The sequence below is a fragment of the Carassius carassius genome, chromosome 14, assembly GCF_963082965.1.
Source record: "Carassius carassius chromosome 14, fCarCar2.1, whole genome shotgun sequence".
NCBI classification, from domain to species: domain Eukaryota; kingdom Metazoa; phylum Chordata; class Actinopteri; order Cypriniformes; family Cyprinidae; genus Carassius; species Carassius carassius.
The window spans coordinates 32,076,954-32,093,233 of NC_081768.1; the positions used below are offsets into that span (position 1 = coordinate 32,076,954).

At 43.4% G+C, this 16,280-nt stretch overlaps 1 protein-coding gene across 1 annotated transcript; it reads right to left on the bottom strand.

The window, feature by feature from the left end:
- Positions 1-5,453: 5,453 nt before the first annotated feature.
- On the bottom strand, positions 5,454-6,466 carry LOC132156651 (forkhead box protein G1-like). The gene has a single exon (XM_059565584.1). It carries the CDS (start codon positions 6,449-6,451, stop codon positions 5,591-5,593), a length of 861 nt encoding a protein of 286 aa, XP_059421567.1. The 5' UTR covers positions 6,452-6,466; the 3' UTR covers positions 5,454-5,590.
- Positions 6,467-16,280: the final 9,814 nt, after the last annotated feature.

The window sequence follows — 16,280 nt, forward strand, 5'->3', positions numbered from 1 at the left end:
ACAGCTCAACCCTGTCACATAAAATTAATATGGGAAATGATCATTTTTCAACCTTCTATTTTAATCCATAAGTATAGGCCTATACAATGTACTTCTTTTATTTTTGGAAAAAGGAAGACCATTAAGAAATAAAGCATTTCTTGCTGATTACCATCTGACATAAGGATTAAAACAATAACATTGTGTTTTTAGTTAAATTTCTAAATTATTATTATTGTTATTATTATTATAAAAATAAAGAGACCATAGACACAAAACTTGTGTATTTTTAGCTTCAGTCCTATAAAAATTTGAAAATGATGATAAATGTTACATTTGTTCTAATTAAATTGCCATGATGGACACATGAGCAGATGTTTGTTTTATAACTGTGTAAAATCTGTTCTGTGTAAAACACTTCTTAAACCAATCCCATTTTATCCATTATGAAAAAACAACTGCTAATGATCTTTAATGGCCTGAGGTGGGAAAATATGATTTTATGGAGGTTTGATATGTGCCTAATGATGTGGGGTATTTAGAAAATGCATCATATGTACAGTAGATTTTTAAAAAGTACATTCCATAATATATATATTATATTTTACTGTTTGTTTTTCTCTGATTTGTGGGAGTGATGGATGGACCCAAACCTTCAATGACGTGTGAGTAACGGCAACATTAACGTTCTGTGTCCGTGTAACAGAGATTACTGTCACAGAACATCGCTGTTTGTTTAACCTCTTCACGAGCGCTCTGGCAAGGGGCAAAGGTCAAAAACACAGGCCTGTCATTACCCTGATTACCTCACGCTTCATCAGGCTACTGACAGCCCTTCACAGCACACCTCAAATACACTCCACCGGAGCAAACACTACTCTGAGAGCACTTCCTGTGACAATTCAGACCAGAGCTTTTCCAAAATCAGTGATCAGATCAGAAAGGCCACAGTAAGAGACTCATCTGAAGGTAAGTCAGAGCCTTTTCTTGAGATCTGCAAGCACTGTTTCTGTGCTCAGAATGCCGTCCTTTCCATGAAATATTGTGTTTTAGGATGTACATGATCTTGTGGACTCCAGGTGCATTGTGTTTCATCGAGGCGATGTCACTTTAAGAGCACTTGTTTCATGCGGGAGTGTTCAGGAATCACATCTGAAGCCTGTCTCTCCGTCTAGAGCGTGTCGTGAAGCGTGGAATCATCTTCACAGGGGCAGGTGATTGGTTACCAGCGGGATAAACTCTTCCATTCAAAGGCCAGATTTAACACATGGAAATGGTTTTGGAGGAGACTCCTGTTTCTGGTTCTGTTGCTGTGTGAGGAGACGACATCAGGCTAAAACACTGACGTCAATGACTGGACCAAAAGAGAAGTGACCTGAGCCGGATCATTCAGCCAAACAACATCTGATAGTCCTTTACTAACACTAGCCAACGAGAGCAGCAGTCCAACTTCCACTCCATTACAACCAAAACACCATCTGATTGTGTATCATGTAATTCATATAGAAGAAATGTGTAATAATCCGATTGTTGTAGTGCGGTGTTTCTGAGAGAACAGCAGAGTCTGCACTGAAATCCAACAGAAGACCAGATCCATTGAGTGTCCTAATGTAGACATAATAGAGTTTGGAATTGATTTATGATTATTATTATTGGACTTACTTTGCATTCCTATTAACTGAAGTGGCATAATTATATGACCTTAACTACTACTTAAATTTTAAATATTCAATTCAAGTTTATTTGTATAGCACTTTTTATGATACAAATCATTGCAAAGCAACTTAACAGCAAATTAAGTTTCTACAATATTTAGTGTTGATCAGTTTATGTGCATATTACAGGAATTTTCTGAAAAATTAATACAAGTCATAGTCAACCATATGATGAACACTATTAACAACAATTATAATGTGATTGCATAAGTAGCAATTGTATTACAATATGCTGTATTTATAATAATTGTGTCCTATTGCATTTTAATACAGAATGCAAAGGATATTTACTGCCGATTTCAATTATTTGAAGTTATTATTTGACTAGTTCACGAAAAAGCAAATGCTTTTATTATGTCATTTTTAGTCATTATAAAGCAAGGAAACCTTTCTTTAGCTTGTTTTACAGATTAAATAAATATATGAATATGTAAACAGGATACAGAATCATTTATTGATTATATTTCTAAAACATTCTAACAAATGGTCACAAAAAACACTTGTTTAAGAGACAGCTTCTAGTTTAGCATTTCTGGGTTTTAGTCAGCGTAAACATATGTCTCAGAATTCACATCGATGTATGTTTTTGAATGAAAACGAATTTTGCCCTATACTGTATGAAATTGTTAGTCAACGTAATTTCATAATGAACACGTTATTAGGTTCCACATTTTTACGTGATAATGGAATTTGTGCTAGAAATCATTAGTCGTATAAAAATCATACACGCTGGAGGCAAGCACTTTTTGTTGATAATTATTTCTCTTTTAAATTCTGATTCACACAATACACTGTAGCCCCAGATTTCTGCGCTGAAGATGTGATTCTGTAAGAGTGCTGCTGTAAGTGAACAGACGAGTGTGTGATCAGCCTGATTAGAAGTGACGTCCAGTGCCAGTGATCCATGCAGGTCATCAGTGCTGTCACGAATGTTGCAGACGCATGCGCTGTGTTCCTCTCTCCACACGCTGAGGAGCTTCCTCTACTGAAGGAGCTCATTCAGATGATCATCCTCTGCTGATCCTGCTGGACTCTTCAGTGCTGGACTGCAGAAAAATACATTTAAATGCTTACAAAACACGGCATGATGAACTGATGGATAGATCACTAACAGATATTATAGATATGACGACGGTGTTTTATGCAAGTGATTTCATATGTCTTAAAATGTCAGATTTAATGCTTGTTCTTATATTGGCAGAGTTTCTCAACAACAGAAATCACACTTCTTCCACTGTTGTAGTGAAGTTTAATGATCGAGCAGCTTTCACTATTCATCGTGTGAGAAACAGGCGTGTTGATCAGCTCAGGTCCAAATACGCTGAACTAAAGCCGAACTATTCAATCATGACTCCAGGAGTTTGTTAAAAATGGTTGTTGTTGTTTAAAAGAAAACGTTGAATTTTGAAAACATTGTTGAATATGGTAGCATAAACCAAATAATGTTGCTAGTGGTCAGAAAAGGCTTGAGAAATGTCCAGACAGATGAATGGGGCTCGAGGTTATATGTGGATCATCAGAAGGTCTGCTCTCTGAATGGAAGCTGAGGTTAGAGAGCAGCGAACTATTATTATGGAATATGAATTACAGAATTAGTTATTAGCCTATTTTACACCTCACAATCAGGAAACTCCATCCTGGTTTTTCTGTGTTGATGCACTTCACAATAAACATGTTGCTCTTAGCCCAATCTATAGGCGTAACGAATCCCGATTTAAAATTAATTGTCATGTTTCATCGTTAGCCATATTTCGGGGGCTTTATTTTGCACACTCTGAATATGGAAATGCGGCGCGTGCCATGGAAAGAGGATTTTTTTTAATTGTTTTATGAAGATCTTGCCTCTATACCGCATTAAATTATTAGGTCTATATACTCTAGGTCTGATGTTGTAATACTCAGTTCTCGCTGCAGCTCGGTTGTTTGTGTTATTGACCTCTGACCCGCGCAGGACGTCATCACGGAACTCATTCAGTCAGAATTAATCAACACTTGTTTGTTGCACTGAGTGATTCGATATTATGATGATACGTTATTTGAATCAGCCGTACAGTTTATTTGTATGCTTTTATGTGATTTAATTTAATCTATTTAACATTTGTTTAATTAAATGAGTTTAATTAAATAGCCTATGCTATTTAATTTGTAATGTAGCTACTTTACAAAACGTTATTTTATTTAGGCTATTTGCTCGTTTTGTTTTTTCAATCACTGCACTCATTTATATATATATATATATATATATATATATATATATATATATATATATATATATATATTTAAATATGTTTAGGCTATATTTTCTTAGTCCATATTCTCACAACACACAAATTGTCTCACCTATTGACCCGTATTTGAGTCACGAGCATTGTAAAATTATTACACATTTAAATACATAAATTAATGCATTTAGCAGACGCTTTTATCCAAAGCGACTTACAGTGCATTCAGGCTAACATTTTTTACAATGCTCTACCACTTACAGAAATTACATTATTTACCCTCATTTCGTTTATGATTTTCAACTAACGCTAATGTTTGTGTGTGTGTGTGTGTGTGTGTGTGTGTGTGTGTGTGTGTGTGTGTGTGTGTGTGTGTGTGTTCAACAGAATGATTTAACAAGGACTTTATACCAGCATTATTAGTTCAATAACGTCGTATAAATCTGATAAAGATTCTGATCTGTAAAAGGAGAAAAAATAAAACGTTTTGGACTTGCTGAATTAAAATAAAAATTAAATCTACAATCAAAACATGTCTTTTCGTTCATCTGTTTTAGAGAGCCGACAGCTCCTGACACTGGAGGAGTTTTAATATTATTTCTGGTCAAGCACCTCTTCAGAATTATATTACTTTAATGAATGCAATTTTTTTTTCGCTGTTTAATTAAATTTGCTCATATCATACATTTCAATTTGAAAACAGACACTGTAAAGAGAAATCCACCACATTTTAATTTTTTGCTTTTTGACAAAAACATTTATTGTTTATTAATGTATTTATTATTAGTACAAATTCTTAATTTCTGTAAATACACAAGCGCTTTTGTCAGTGCTAAACAACGGATCTCTTTTTTAAAGTGCAACATTGTAAAGAAATAATACTAATAATGTCGGTTTATACTGGATTCGTCTTCAGTCAGCCTCAGGCCCCAGTGTACGGAATAACACGGTGCTTTAGTTTGCATGCATTGCTAAAACAGATTCTTGGATGTGTATTTATAATTTTTCGTTTATGGATTGCGTCCTATGCCTAATATTTTTATACTAGACTTTAATTCGTTTGTCTATTTAAAACCATTTGACTGCAGCTTTAATGTTGACAGGCTACATTTAGTAAAATAAGGAAAATACGATATAAAATGTAGCCTATAGCCTAATTTGAACAAGTCTGAGTCCAGTCTCACTAGAGATTCTCCTTATTGTGTTTATTCATTTGAAAAAGACAAAAGTAGCCTAATACTTGTGATCTGTGGGACTCTTGAACTGTGAGCTCCACATCAACAAACATGACAGATTTCTTATGAGTGGGACCCGAGGAAACGGAAATAAATCAAAGCCCTGATGAGTCTTATTCTCAGACTCCCAATTAAATTATGACCAGCAACACATATAATTTCAGCGGGACTGCTGATTATCACGGATTAACGGCAAATACTGTTAAGAAATAGAAAGAATATAAATTAACTCGACTTCGAACAGCATATAAATAGTCTGGGGTTAAATCGCATAATGTAAAGTAATTCTTCACCAAACGCTGGCGCTTTCCAAGCGAATAAAACTGCGTATCGTATGCGAGCCAGAGTCCGTTTCTGCGTAAACAGCACGATTTGGCGCAAAACCGTGTGAAGCATTTAGTCCAGGATTATATGCAACGAAATAACTTTCCCCGTGAGTTTAAACGGACTCCGGAGAGACTCGGTCTCGGCGGGACAGAGCAGCAGGTAAGGCACCGGTAACGGCGCGTGAGAACGGTGCCCAGCCGGTCCTCCAGGAGTCGGTGAGGGACGTCTGACAGCTGAACGCGTGCTGCTGCAGGTATCCTGACGAACACATCCCGTAAGAGTCCGTCAGAGCCAGAGCACCGCCACAGCTCCCCGGAACGGGCTCGACTCCGGGGACGAGAGAACCGTAACCGTGAGCTGGATTCACAAACCCGTGCGGCGTCCCGTTGTAATGCGGACGGTGTAACGATAACAAAGGCGATATCTGCCAGTACAGAGGACTGTTCGGCGTCTCGTTTATTCCCAGCCCCAGCGGGGGACACCGCAGTCCCCGGATGCTCATCTTTCCTCTGGACGGGACCGAGCGCCTCCGGAGTTTGCCCGTGGTTCCGCCGATGAACACGTCGTCGCTCGAGGGGTCCAGCATCCAGTAGTTGCCTTTCCCCGGGTCATCATAATGTCTCGGCACTTTCACAAAACATTTATTGAGACTCAGATTGTGCCGGATGGAGTTCTGCCAGCCCTGCTTGTGCTCCCGGTAGAACGGAAAGTTCTTCATGATAAACTCGTAGATCCCGTTCAGCGTCAGTCTCTTCTCGGGGCTCTGTCTGATCGCCATCATGATCAGCGCGTTGTAGCTGAAGGGCGGCTTGTCGAGCTTCGCAGATCTGCTCGGTTCCTCCGCGGCGTCGGTGGGTTTCTCCGCGGGACCCGGGTCTCCAGCTGGCGGCTCGCGCTTCTCCGGTCGTCGCAGCAGACTCTTGATACTGAAGCAGCTGGGCTTCTGCGGCGCCGGTGATTCCGTCTGATCCATGTCTCTTTATCAGACTTCTGAAGAATAAAGCGCAGGCTCTGTCAGGACATCGTACGTGACGACAAGCTCTCGGAGAGGAAAGAGTTCACTAATTAAAGTGGTTCCTTGATTCACTGATCGAGGGAGGAGCATCGAGAGGATTGTTTTAACAGACATCTGATCTGATGCGCGTTTCCAGATCATAGAAACTGGGCGACCACAGGTTTATCATTACATGACAAATATATGCAACCTGCTAGGCCACACACACACACACACACACACACACACACACACACAGACACACACACAAACAAGTTGGGTTTCCATGTTTTATGGGTTCATTCATAGACGTAATGGTTTTTATTCTGTACTGTATCTATCGTACGCCTCACACGCCTGAAATGACTTCTGGAAATTCAGATTTGCACAACAAGAATAAATAACATTTTCCAACATATTCACGCTTAGTTTGTCCAATTGTAAGCAGTTGTGTTATATAAGCACAAATAAGCTGAAAATGTGTGTCACTATAATTATTGTAATGTCACAAACTGACATAATAAAATAAATTAAAATGTTAACGTGTCATTTTTATATCTCTGTTTTTTATCAACTAACACAAAGTTGGAGAGACCTGCAACGTATATTTAAAACATTAATTAATAGCAATAAAATGTATCAGATTTAATGAATTAATTCAATCACTGTTTACTGACTTCACACAGCTGTCACGGAAAATATTGGTTTATTTAGTTATTAATGAATAGACTGCAGGCTAATGGTTTCTTCTGTCATGCAGCTTCAGCCTTCAGAAACTTAAAAGAATAACAAGAAATTACCTTTTGTTTTTATTTTATTATTATTTTTCCTTTTTTTCTTCAAGGCAGAACCTTCCATAAAAATAATGCTAGGCTCCATTACATGAACCAGCTACTTTATTAACAACATCTTTTAATTTGAATCTGTAAAATTCTGCTTAAATGACCCAAACATATAGGATCTTTACAGTTTTTTTTTTTCGATTACTAAAGGACAGTGAGCACAACTGGAGTCACATTTGCAAAACTCTTAACTACAGTCTGCACTACCAACAGTCACCTGAGCTAAACAGTTCACATCACCTGCAAAACACACAACCCTCGCTGTGATAACACACACCGTCACTCAGAACACACCGAGAGGAGAAACACCACACACGACCCTCACTGAGATAACACACACAGTCACTCGGAACACACCGAGAGGAGAAACACCACACACGACCCTCACTGAGATAACACACACCGTCACTCAGAACACACCGAGAGGAGAAACACCACACACACCCCTCGCTGAGATAACACACACAGTCACTCGGAACACACCGAGAGGAGAAACACCACACACACCCCTCGCTGAGATAACACACACAGTCACTCGGAACACACCGAGAGGAGAAACACCACACACACCCCTCACTGAGATAACACACACAGTCACTCGGAACACACCGAGAGGAGAAACACCACACACACCCCTCGCTGAGATAACACACACCGTCACTCGGAACACACCGAGAGGAGAAACACCACACACGACCCTCACTGAGATAACACACACAGTCACTCGGAACACACCGAGAGGAGAAACACCACACACACCCCTCACTGAGATAACACACACCGTCACTCGGAACACACCGAGAGGAGAAACACCACACACACCCTTCACTGAGATAACACACACCGTCACTCGGAACACACAGAGAGGAGAAACACCACACACACCCTTCACTGAGATAACACACACCGTCACTCGGAACACACCGAGAGGAGAAACACCACACACGACCCTCGCTGAGATAACACACACCGTCACTCGGAACACACCGAGAGGAGAAACACCACACACGACCCTCACTGAGATAACACACACCGTCACTCGGAACACACCGAGAGGAGAAACACCACACACGACCCTCACTGAGATAACACACACAGTCACTCGGAACACACCGAGAGGAGAAACACCACACACGACCCTCGCTGAGATAACACACACAGTCACTCGGAACACACCGAGAGGAGAAACACCACACACGACCCTCACTGAGATAACACACACAGTCACTCGGAACACACCGAGAGGAGAAACACCACACACACCCCTCACTGAGATAACACACACCGTCACTCGGAACACACCGAGAGGAGAAACACCACACACACCCTTCACTGAGATAACACACACCGTCACTCGGAACACACAGAGAGGAGAAACACCACACACACCCTTCACTGAGATAACACACACAGTCACTCGGAACACACCGAGAGGAGAAACACCACACACGACCCTCGCTGAGATAACACACACCGTCACTCGGAACACACCGAGAGGAAAAACACCACACACAACCCTCGCTGAGATAACACACACCGTCACTCGGAACACACCGAGAGGAAAAACACCACACACAACCCTCGCTGAGATAACACACACCGTCACTCGGAACACATCGAGAGGAGAAACACCACACACGACCCTCGCTGAGATAACACACACCGTCACTCGGAACACATCGAGAGGAGAAACACCACACACGACCCTCGCTGAGATAACACACACCGTCACTCAGAACACACCGAGAGGAGAAACACCACACACGACCCTCGCTGAGATAACACACACCGTCACTCAGAACACACCGAGAGGAGAAACACCACACACGACCCTCGCTGAGATAACACACACCGTCACTCAGAACACACCGAGAGGAGAAACACCACACACGACCCTCGCTGAGAGAACACACACCGTCACTCAGAACACACCGAGAGGAGAAACACCACACACACCCCTCGCTGAGATAACACACACAGTCACTCGGAACACATCGAGAGGAGAAACACCACACACGACCCTCGCTGAGATAACACACACCGTCACTCGGAACACACCGAGAGGAGAAACACCACACACACCCCTCGCTGAGATAACACACACAGTCACTCGGAACACATCGAGAGGAGAAACACCACACACGACCCTCGCTGAGATAACACACACCGTCACTCAGAACACACCGAGAGGAGAAACACCACACACACCCCTCGCTGAGATAACACACACAGTCACTCGGAACACATCGAGAGGAGAAACACCACACACGACCCTCGCTGAGATAACACACACCGTCACTCAGAACACACCGAGAGGAGAAACACCACACACGACCCTCGCTGAGATAACACACACCGTCACTCAGAACACACCGAGAGGAGAAACACCACACACGACCCTCGCTGAGAGAACACACACCGTCACTCGGAACACACCGAGAGGAGAAACACCACACACGACCCTCGCTGAGATAACACACACCGTCACTCGGAACACATCGAGAGGAGAAACACCACACACGACCCTCGCTGAGATAACACACACCGTCACTCGGAACACATCGAGAGGAGAAACACCACACACAACCCTCACTGAGATAACACACACCGTCACTCGGAACACATCGAGAGGAGAAACACCACACACAACCCTCACTGAGATATCACACACCGTCACTCGGAACACACCGAGAGGAGAAAAACCACACACAACCCTCGCTGAGATAACACACACAGTCACTCGGAACACATCGAGAGGAGAAACACCACACACGACCCTCGCTGAGAGAACACACACCGTCACTCGGAACACATCGAGAGGAGAAACACCACACACAACCCTCGCTGAGAGAACACACACCGTCACTCGGAACACACCGAGAGGAGAAACACCACACACGACCCTCGCTGAGATAACACACACCGTCACTCGGAACACACCGAGAGGAGAAACACCACACACAACCCTCGCTGAGATAACACACACCGTCACTCGGAACACACCGAGAGGAGAAACACTACACAAGGCCCTCGCTGGGATAACACACACAGTCACTCGGAACACACCGAGAGGAGAAACAGCACACACGTATATCAAAAGTTATGAGCGTGTAAGACATGCTCACGAGCACATTATGTTATTTCACACGCGCAAAAATGAACCTTCAGCTGGCATGATAAAAGTACTCGCGCACAAATTCAACACCCGAATGGTGTACATGTAGCTGCGAGCGAGCGCCTGGCATACTCTCATAGGTTAACTCTGCTTGTACAGTGGAATGCTCCTTGCACGCAGCGGGCTTCTGCTCGCGGAGTGCTGTTTTGCTCACGCAGTGGATTTCTGCTCGCTCGAGTCTACATGACTTTTGACAATTTGGGGGCGGAAACCAAAGAGGGCACTGACCATCTTATGATTGGTCACTTTCACACAGGGACAGCCTTGTACCTTTATTGACAGCCCTCATTACAGGAAGCACGGAGTCAAAGTATCTGACGAAGTTCAGTCATTCAGTTAACACTGCACAGTGGACGGAATGTGGATTTTTCTACTCTTAATAATTCATTTAAAGTTAAATGGATAAAAACATTTTTAAACAACCCTACATCCTGTTGGAATTTTATTCCAAATCATATATTTAATTCTGCTGGAGGTTTACATTTTCTATTGCGCTGCAACTTTGACATCTCTAAAATAACTTTATCTTTATCTTGTTTTCATAAACAGGCTTTAATAAGTTTGTCACTTATATATAATTATAATTTTTCTCCACATAGCTACTTTATTTGGAATAATAGAAATATTAGATATAAAAATAAATCTCTTTTTTTCCACAATTGGTTTGATAAAAATATACTTTTAGTCAGGCAACTTTTAGATGATCGTGGTGTTCTTTTTACTTATGAACAATTTATGCAAGAATTCTCTTTTCCAGTCCCCCCAAGAGAATATGCCATTGTGTTTGGTGCAATTCCTGATTGTATTATACCTTTAATAAAATCTGGCCCTAAAGGCTCATTAGACTCTCCTCTTTTTGACAATACTAACTTATTTGTTGACCAAAGTCTTTTCAATACCATGTCAAACAAAGACATTCGTTCAATTATTAATAGATATCAGATTTCTTTACCTGCTTGTGTTTGTTTTTGGAATAATATATTTAGTGATATAAAATGGGAAGATTTTTGGCTTCTTCGACAAAAATTCCTCTTACCTAATAAAGTTGTTGAAGTCTCTATTAAAATTATCCATAATTGTTATCCAATAAATTATAAACTTGCTAAATTTAACAATAGTATTACACCCAATTGCTCATTTTGCCTTCAGAAGAAACGATCAACCACTTGTTTTGGGACTGTACTTACTGTAAAATCTTCTGGATTGATTTTTCCAATTTTGTTAAAAAATATTTATATTCAAACTTTTGTTTAACCCCTAAAATTGTGTTTTTTGGTTATTCTTTGAATTTAGACCCTTCTCACTGTAAATTTATTATTAATTTATTGCTTTATCTTGCTAAATTTTACATTCATAAGTGTAAATTTTCAAAGAAAAATCCCTACTTTTTTATTTTCAGGAAATATTTTGATCTGTATGTAAACTCTTTAAGAAACTCGAATAATTCTATTGCATGTAAGACTCTTTCATGGTGTAAGTTTTATAAGCTAATATAGTTTGCTTTTGGAATATTGTTTGTAACCCTCATTGTTTTTTGTTCTTACTTTATCAATTGTATTTGTTGTTTTTTTTCTATTGCATAATAAAACAAAACAAAAAAAAAACAGTGGACGGAATGGCGGCGACTCCTGAAGATGTAGGCGTAAGTGATATTGATATATGATGGGGGCTGTGTGTTTGACAATGTAGCAATTTAATCCGAAATTTGTTTGGAACATGTAAGTAGTTGACATAAGCTAATCAACCTTAACTAGCAAGTTTTAGGCTAGCGAGCTAGCAAACTCAGCAGGGGCTAACGTTAGGTTTTTATTTCTATTTTATTTCTTTATTTTTTGCACTGGCCTCACTTTACGTTTTATTTTACACATGCAGCACTGACTAAAATGCTAGTTTGCTGAGAGACACCTAACGTTTTTTTTTTCACAAATTTTATTAACATTTTGTCAAATTACAATTTTCACACGTATACAAGATTGAATCAATATACAGCTTCATATATCTGATCTTAACAAGGTGAAAAAATAAAAAATAAAGAAATCAAATCGAAATAAAAACCTAACGTTAGCCCCTGCTGAGTTTGCTAGCTCGCTAGCCTAAAACTTGCTAGTTAAGGTTGACTAGCATATGTCAGCTACTTACATGTTCACACCGAGAGGAGAAACACTACACACGACCCTCGCCGAGATGACACACACCGTCACTCGGAACACACCGAGAGGAGAAAACCTACACACGACCCTCGCCGAGATAACACACACTCACTCGGAACACACCGGGAGGAGAAACACTACACATGACTCTCACTGAGAGGAGAAACACCACAGACGACCCTCGCTGAGATAACACACACTCACTCGGAACACACCGAGAGGAGAAACACTACACACAACCTTCGCTGAGATAACGCACACCGTCACTCGGAACACACCGAGAAGAGAAACACCACACACGACCCTCGCTGAGATAACACACACCATCACTCGGAACACACCGAGAGGAGAAACACCACACATGACCCTCGCTGAGATAACACACACCGTCACTCGGAACACACCGAGAGGAGAAACACCACACACGACCCTCGCCGAGAGGACATACACCGTCACTCGGAACACACCGAGAGGAGAAACACTACACACAACCCTCGCCGAGAGGACACACCCCGTCACTCGGAACACACCGAGAGGAGAAACACTACACACAACCCTCACTGAGAGAACACACACCGTCACTCGGAACACATTGAGAGGAGAAATACTACACACAACCCTCGCTGAGATAACACACACCGAGAGGAGAAACACTACACACAACCCTCACTGAGATAACACACACTGAGAGGAGAAACACTACACACACAACCCTCGCCGAGAGAACACACCGTCACTCGGAACACACCGAGGGGTGAAACACTACACACGACTCTCACTGAGATAACACACACCGTCACTCAGAACACACCGAGAGGAGAAACGCTACACACACAACCCTCGCCGAGAGAACACACACCGTCATTCGGAACACACCGAGAGGAGAAACACTACACACAACCCTCGCTGAGATAACACACACCGTCACTCGGAACACATCGAGAGGAGAAACACCACACACAACCCTCGCTGAGATAACACACACCGTCACTCGGAACACACCGAGAGGAGAAACACCACACACGACCCTCGCTGAGATAACACACACCGTCACTCGGAACACACCGAGAGGAGAAACACCACACACGACCCTCGCTGAGATAACACACACCGTCACTCGGAACACACCGAGAGGAGAAACACCACACACGACCCTCGCTGAGATAACACACACCGTCACTCGGAACACACCGAGAGGAGAAACACCACACACGACCCTCGCTGAGATAACACACACCGTTACTCGGAACACACCGAGAGGAGAAACACCACACACAACCCTCGCCGAGAGGACACACACCGTCACTCGGAACACACCGAGAGGAGAAACACCACACACGACCCTCGCCAAGATGACACACACCGTCACTCGGAACACACAGAGAGGAGAAACACTACACACGACCCTCGCAGAGATAACACACACTCACCTGGAACACACCGAGAGGAGAAACACTACACACAACCCTCGCCGATATAACACACACCGTCACTCGGAACACACCGAGAGGAGAAACACTACACACGACCCTCGCCGAGATGACACACACCGTCACTCGGAACACACCGAGAGGAGAAAACCTACACACGACCCTCGCCGAGATAACACACACTCACTCGGAACACACCGAGAGGAGAAACACTACACATGACTCTCACTGAGAGGAGAAACACCACAGACGACCCTCGCTGAGATAACACACACTCACTCGGAACACACCGAGAGGAGAAACACTACACACAACCTTCGCTGAGATAACGCACACCGTCACTCGGAACACACCGAGAAGAGAAACACCACACACGACCCTCGCTGAGATAACACACACCATCACTCGGAACACACCGAGAGGAGAAACACCACACATGACCCTCGCTGAGATAACACACACCGTCACTCGGAACACACCGAGAGGAGAAACACCACACACGACCCTCGCCGAGAGGACATACACCGTCACTCGGAACACACCGAGAGGAGAAACACTACACACAACCCTCGCCGAGAGGACACACCCCGTCACTCGGAACACACCGAGAGGAGAAACACTACACACAACCCTCACTGAGAGAACACACACCGTCACTCGGAACACATTGAGAGGAGAAATACTACACACAACCCTCGCTGAGATAACACACACCGAGAGGAGAAACACTACACACAACCCTCACTGAGATAACACACACTGAGAGGAGAAACACTACACACACAACCCTCGCCGAGAGAACACACCGTCACTCGGAACACACCGAGGGGTGAAACACTACACACGACTCTCACTGAGATAACACACACCGTCACTCAGAACACACCGAGAGGAGAAACGCTACACACACAACCCTCGCCGAGAGAACACACACCGTCATTCGGAACACACCGAGAGGAGAAACACTACACACAACCCTCGCTGAGATAACACACACCGTCACTCGGAACACATCGAGAGGAGAAACACTACACACAACCCTCGCTGAGATAACACACACCGTCACTCGGAACACACCGAGAGGAGAAACACCACACACGACCCTCGCTGAGATAACACACACCGTCACTCGGAACACACCGAGAGGAGAAACACCACACACGACCCTCGCTGAGATAACACACACCGTCACTCGGAACACACCGAGAGGAGAAACACCACACACGACCCTCGCTGAGATAACACACACCGTCACTCGGAACACACCGAGAGGAGAAACACCACACACGACCCTCGCTGAGATAACACACACCGTCACTCGGAACACACCGAGAGGAGAAACACCACACACAACCCTCGCCGAGAGGACACACACCGTCACTCGGAACACACCGAGAGGAGAAACACCACACACGACCCTCGCCAAGATGACACACACCGTCACTCGGAACACACCGAGAGGAGAAACACTACACACGACCCTCGCCGAGATAACACACACTCACCTGGAACACACCGAGAGGAGAAACACTACACACAACCCTCGCCGATATAACACACACCGTCACTCGGAACACACCGAGAGGAGAAACACCGCACACAACCCTCGCTGAGATAACACACACCGTCACTCGGAACACACCGAGAGGAGAAACACTACACACAACCCTCACCGAGAGAACACACACCGTCACTCGGAACACATTGAGAGGAGAAACACTACACACAACCCTCGCTGAGATAACACACACCGAGAGGAGAAACACTACACACAACCCTCGCTGAGAAAGCACACACTGAGAGGAGAAACACTACACACACAACCCTCGCCGAGAGAACACACCGTCACTCGGAACACACCGAGGGGTGAAACACTACACACGACTCTCACTGAGATAACACACACCGTCACTCAGAACACACCGAGAGGAGAAACGCTACACACACAACCCTCGCCGAGAGAACACACACCATCATTCGGAACACACCGAGAGGAGAAACACTACACATGACTCTCACTGATATAACACACACCGTCACTAAGAAAACACCGAGAGCACAAACACTACACACGACCCTCGCTGAGATAACACACACCGTCACTCGGAACACACAGAGAAGAGAAACACTACACACGACCCTCGCTTAGATAACACACACCGTCACTCGGAACACACCGAGAAGAGAAACACCACACACGACCCTCGCCGA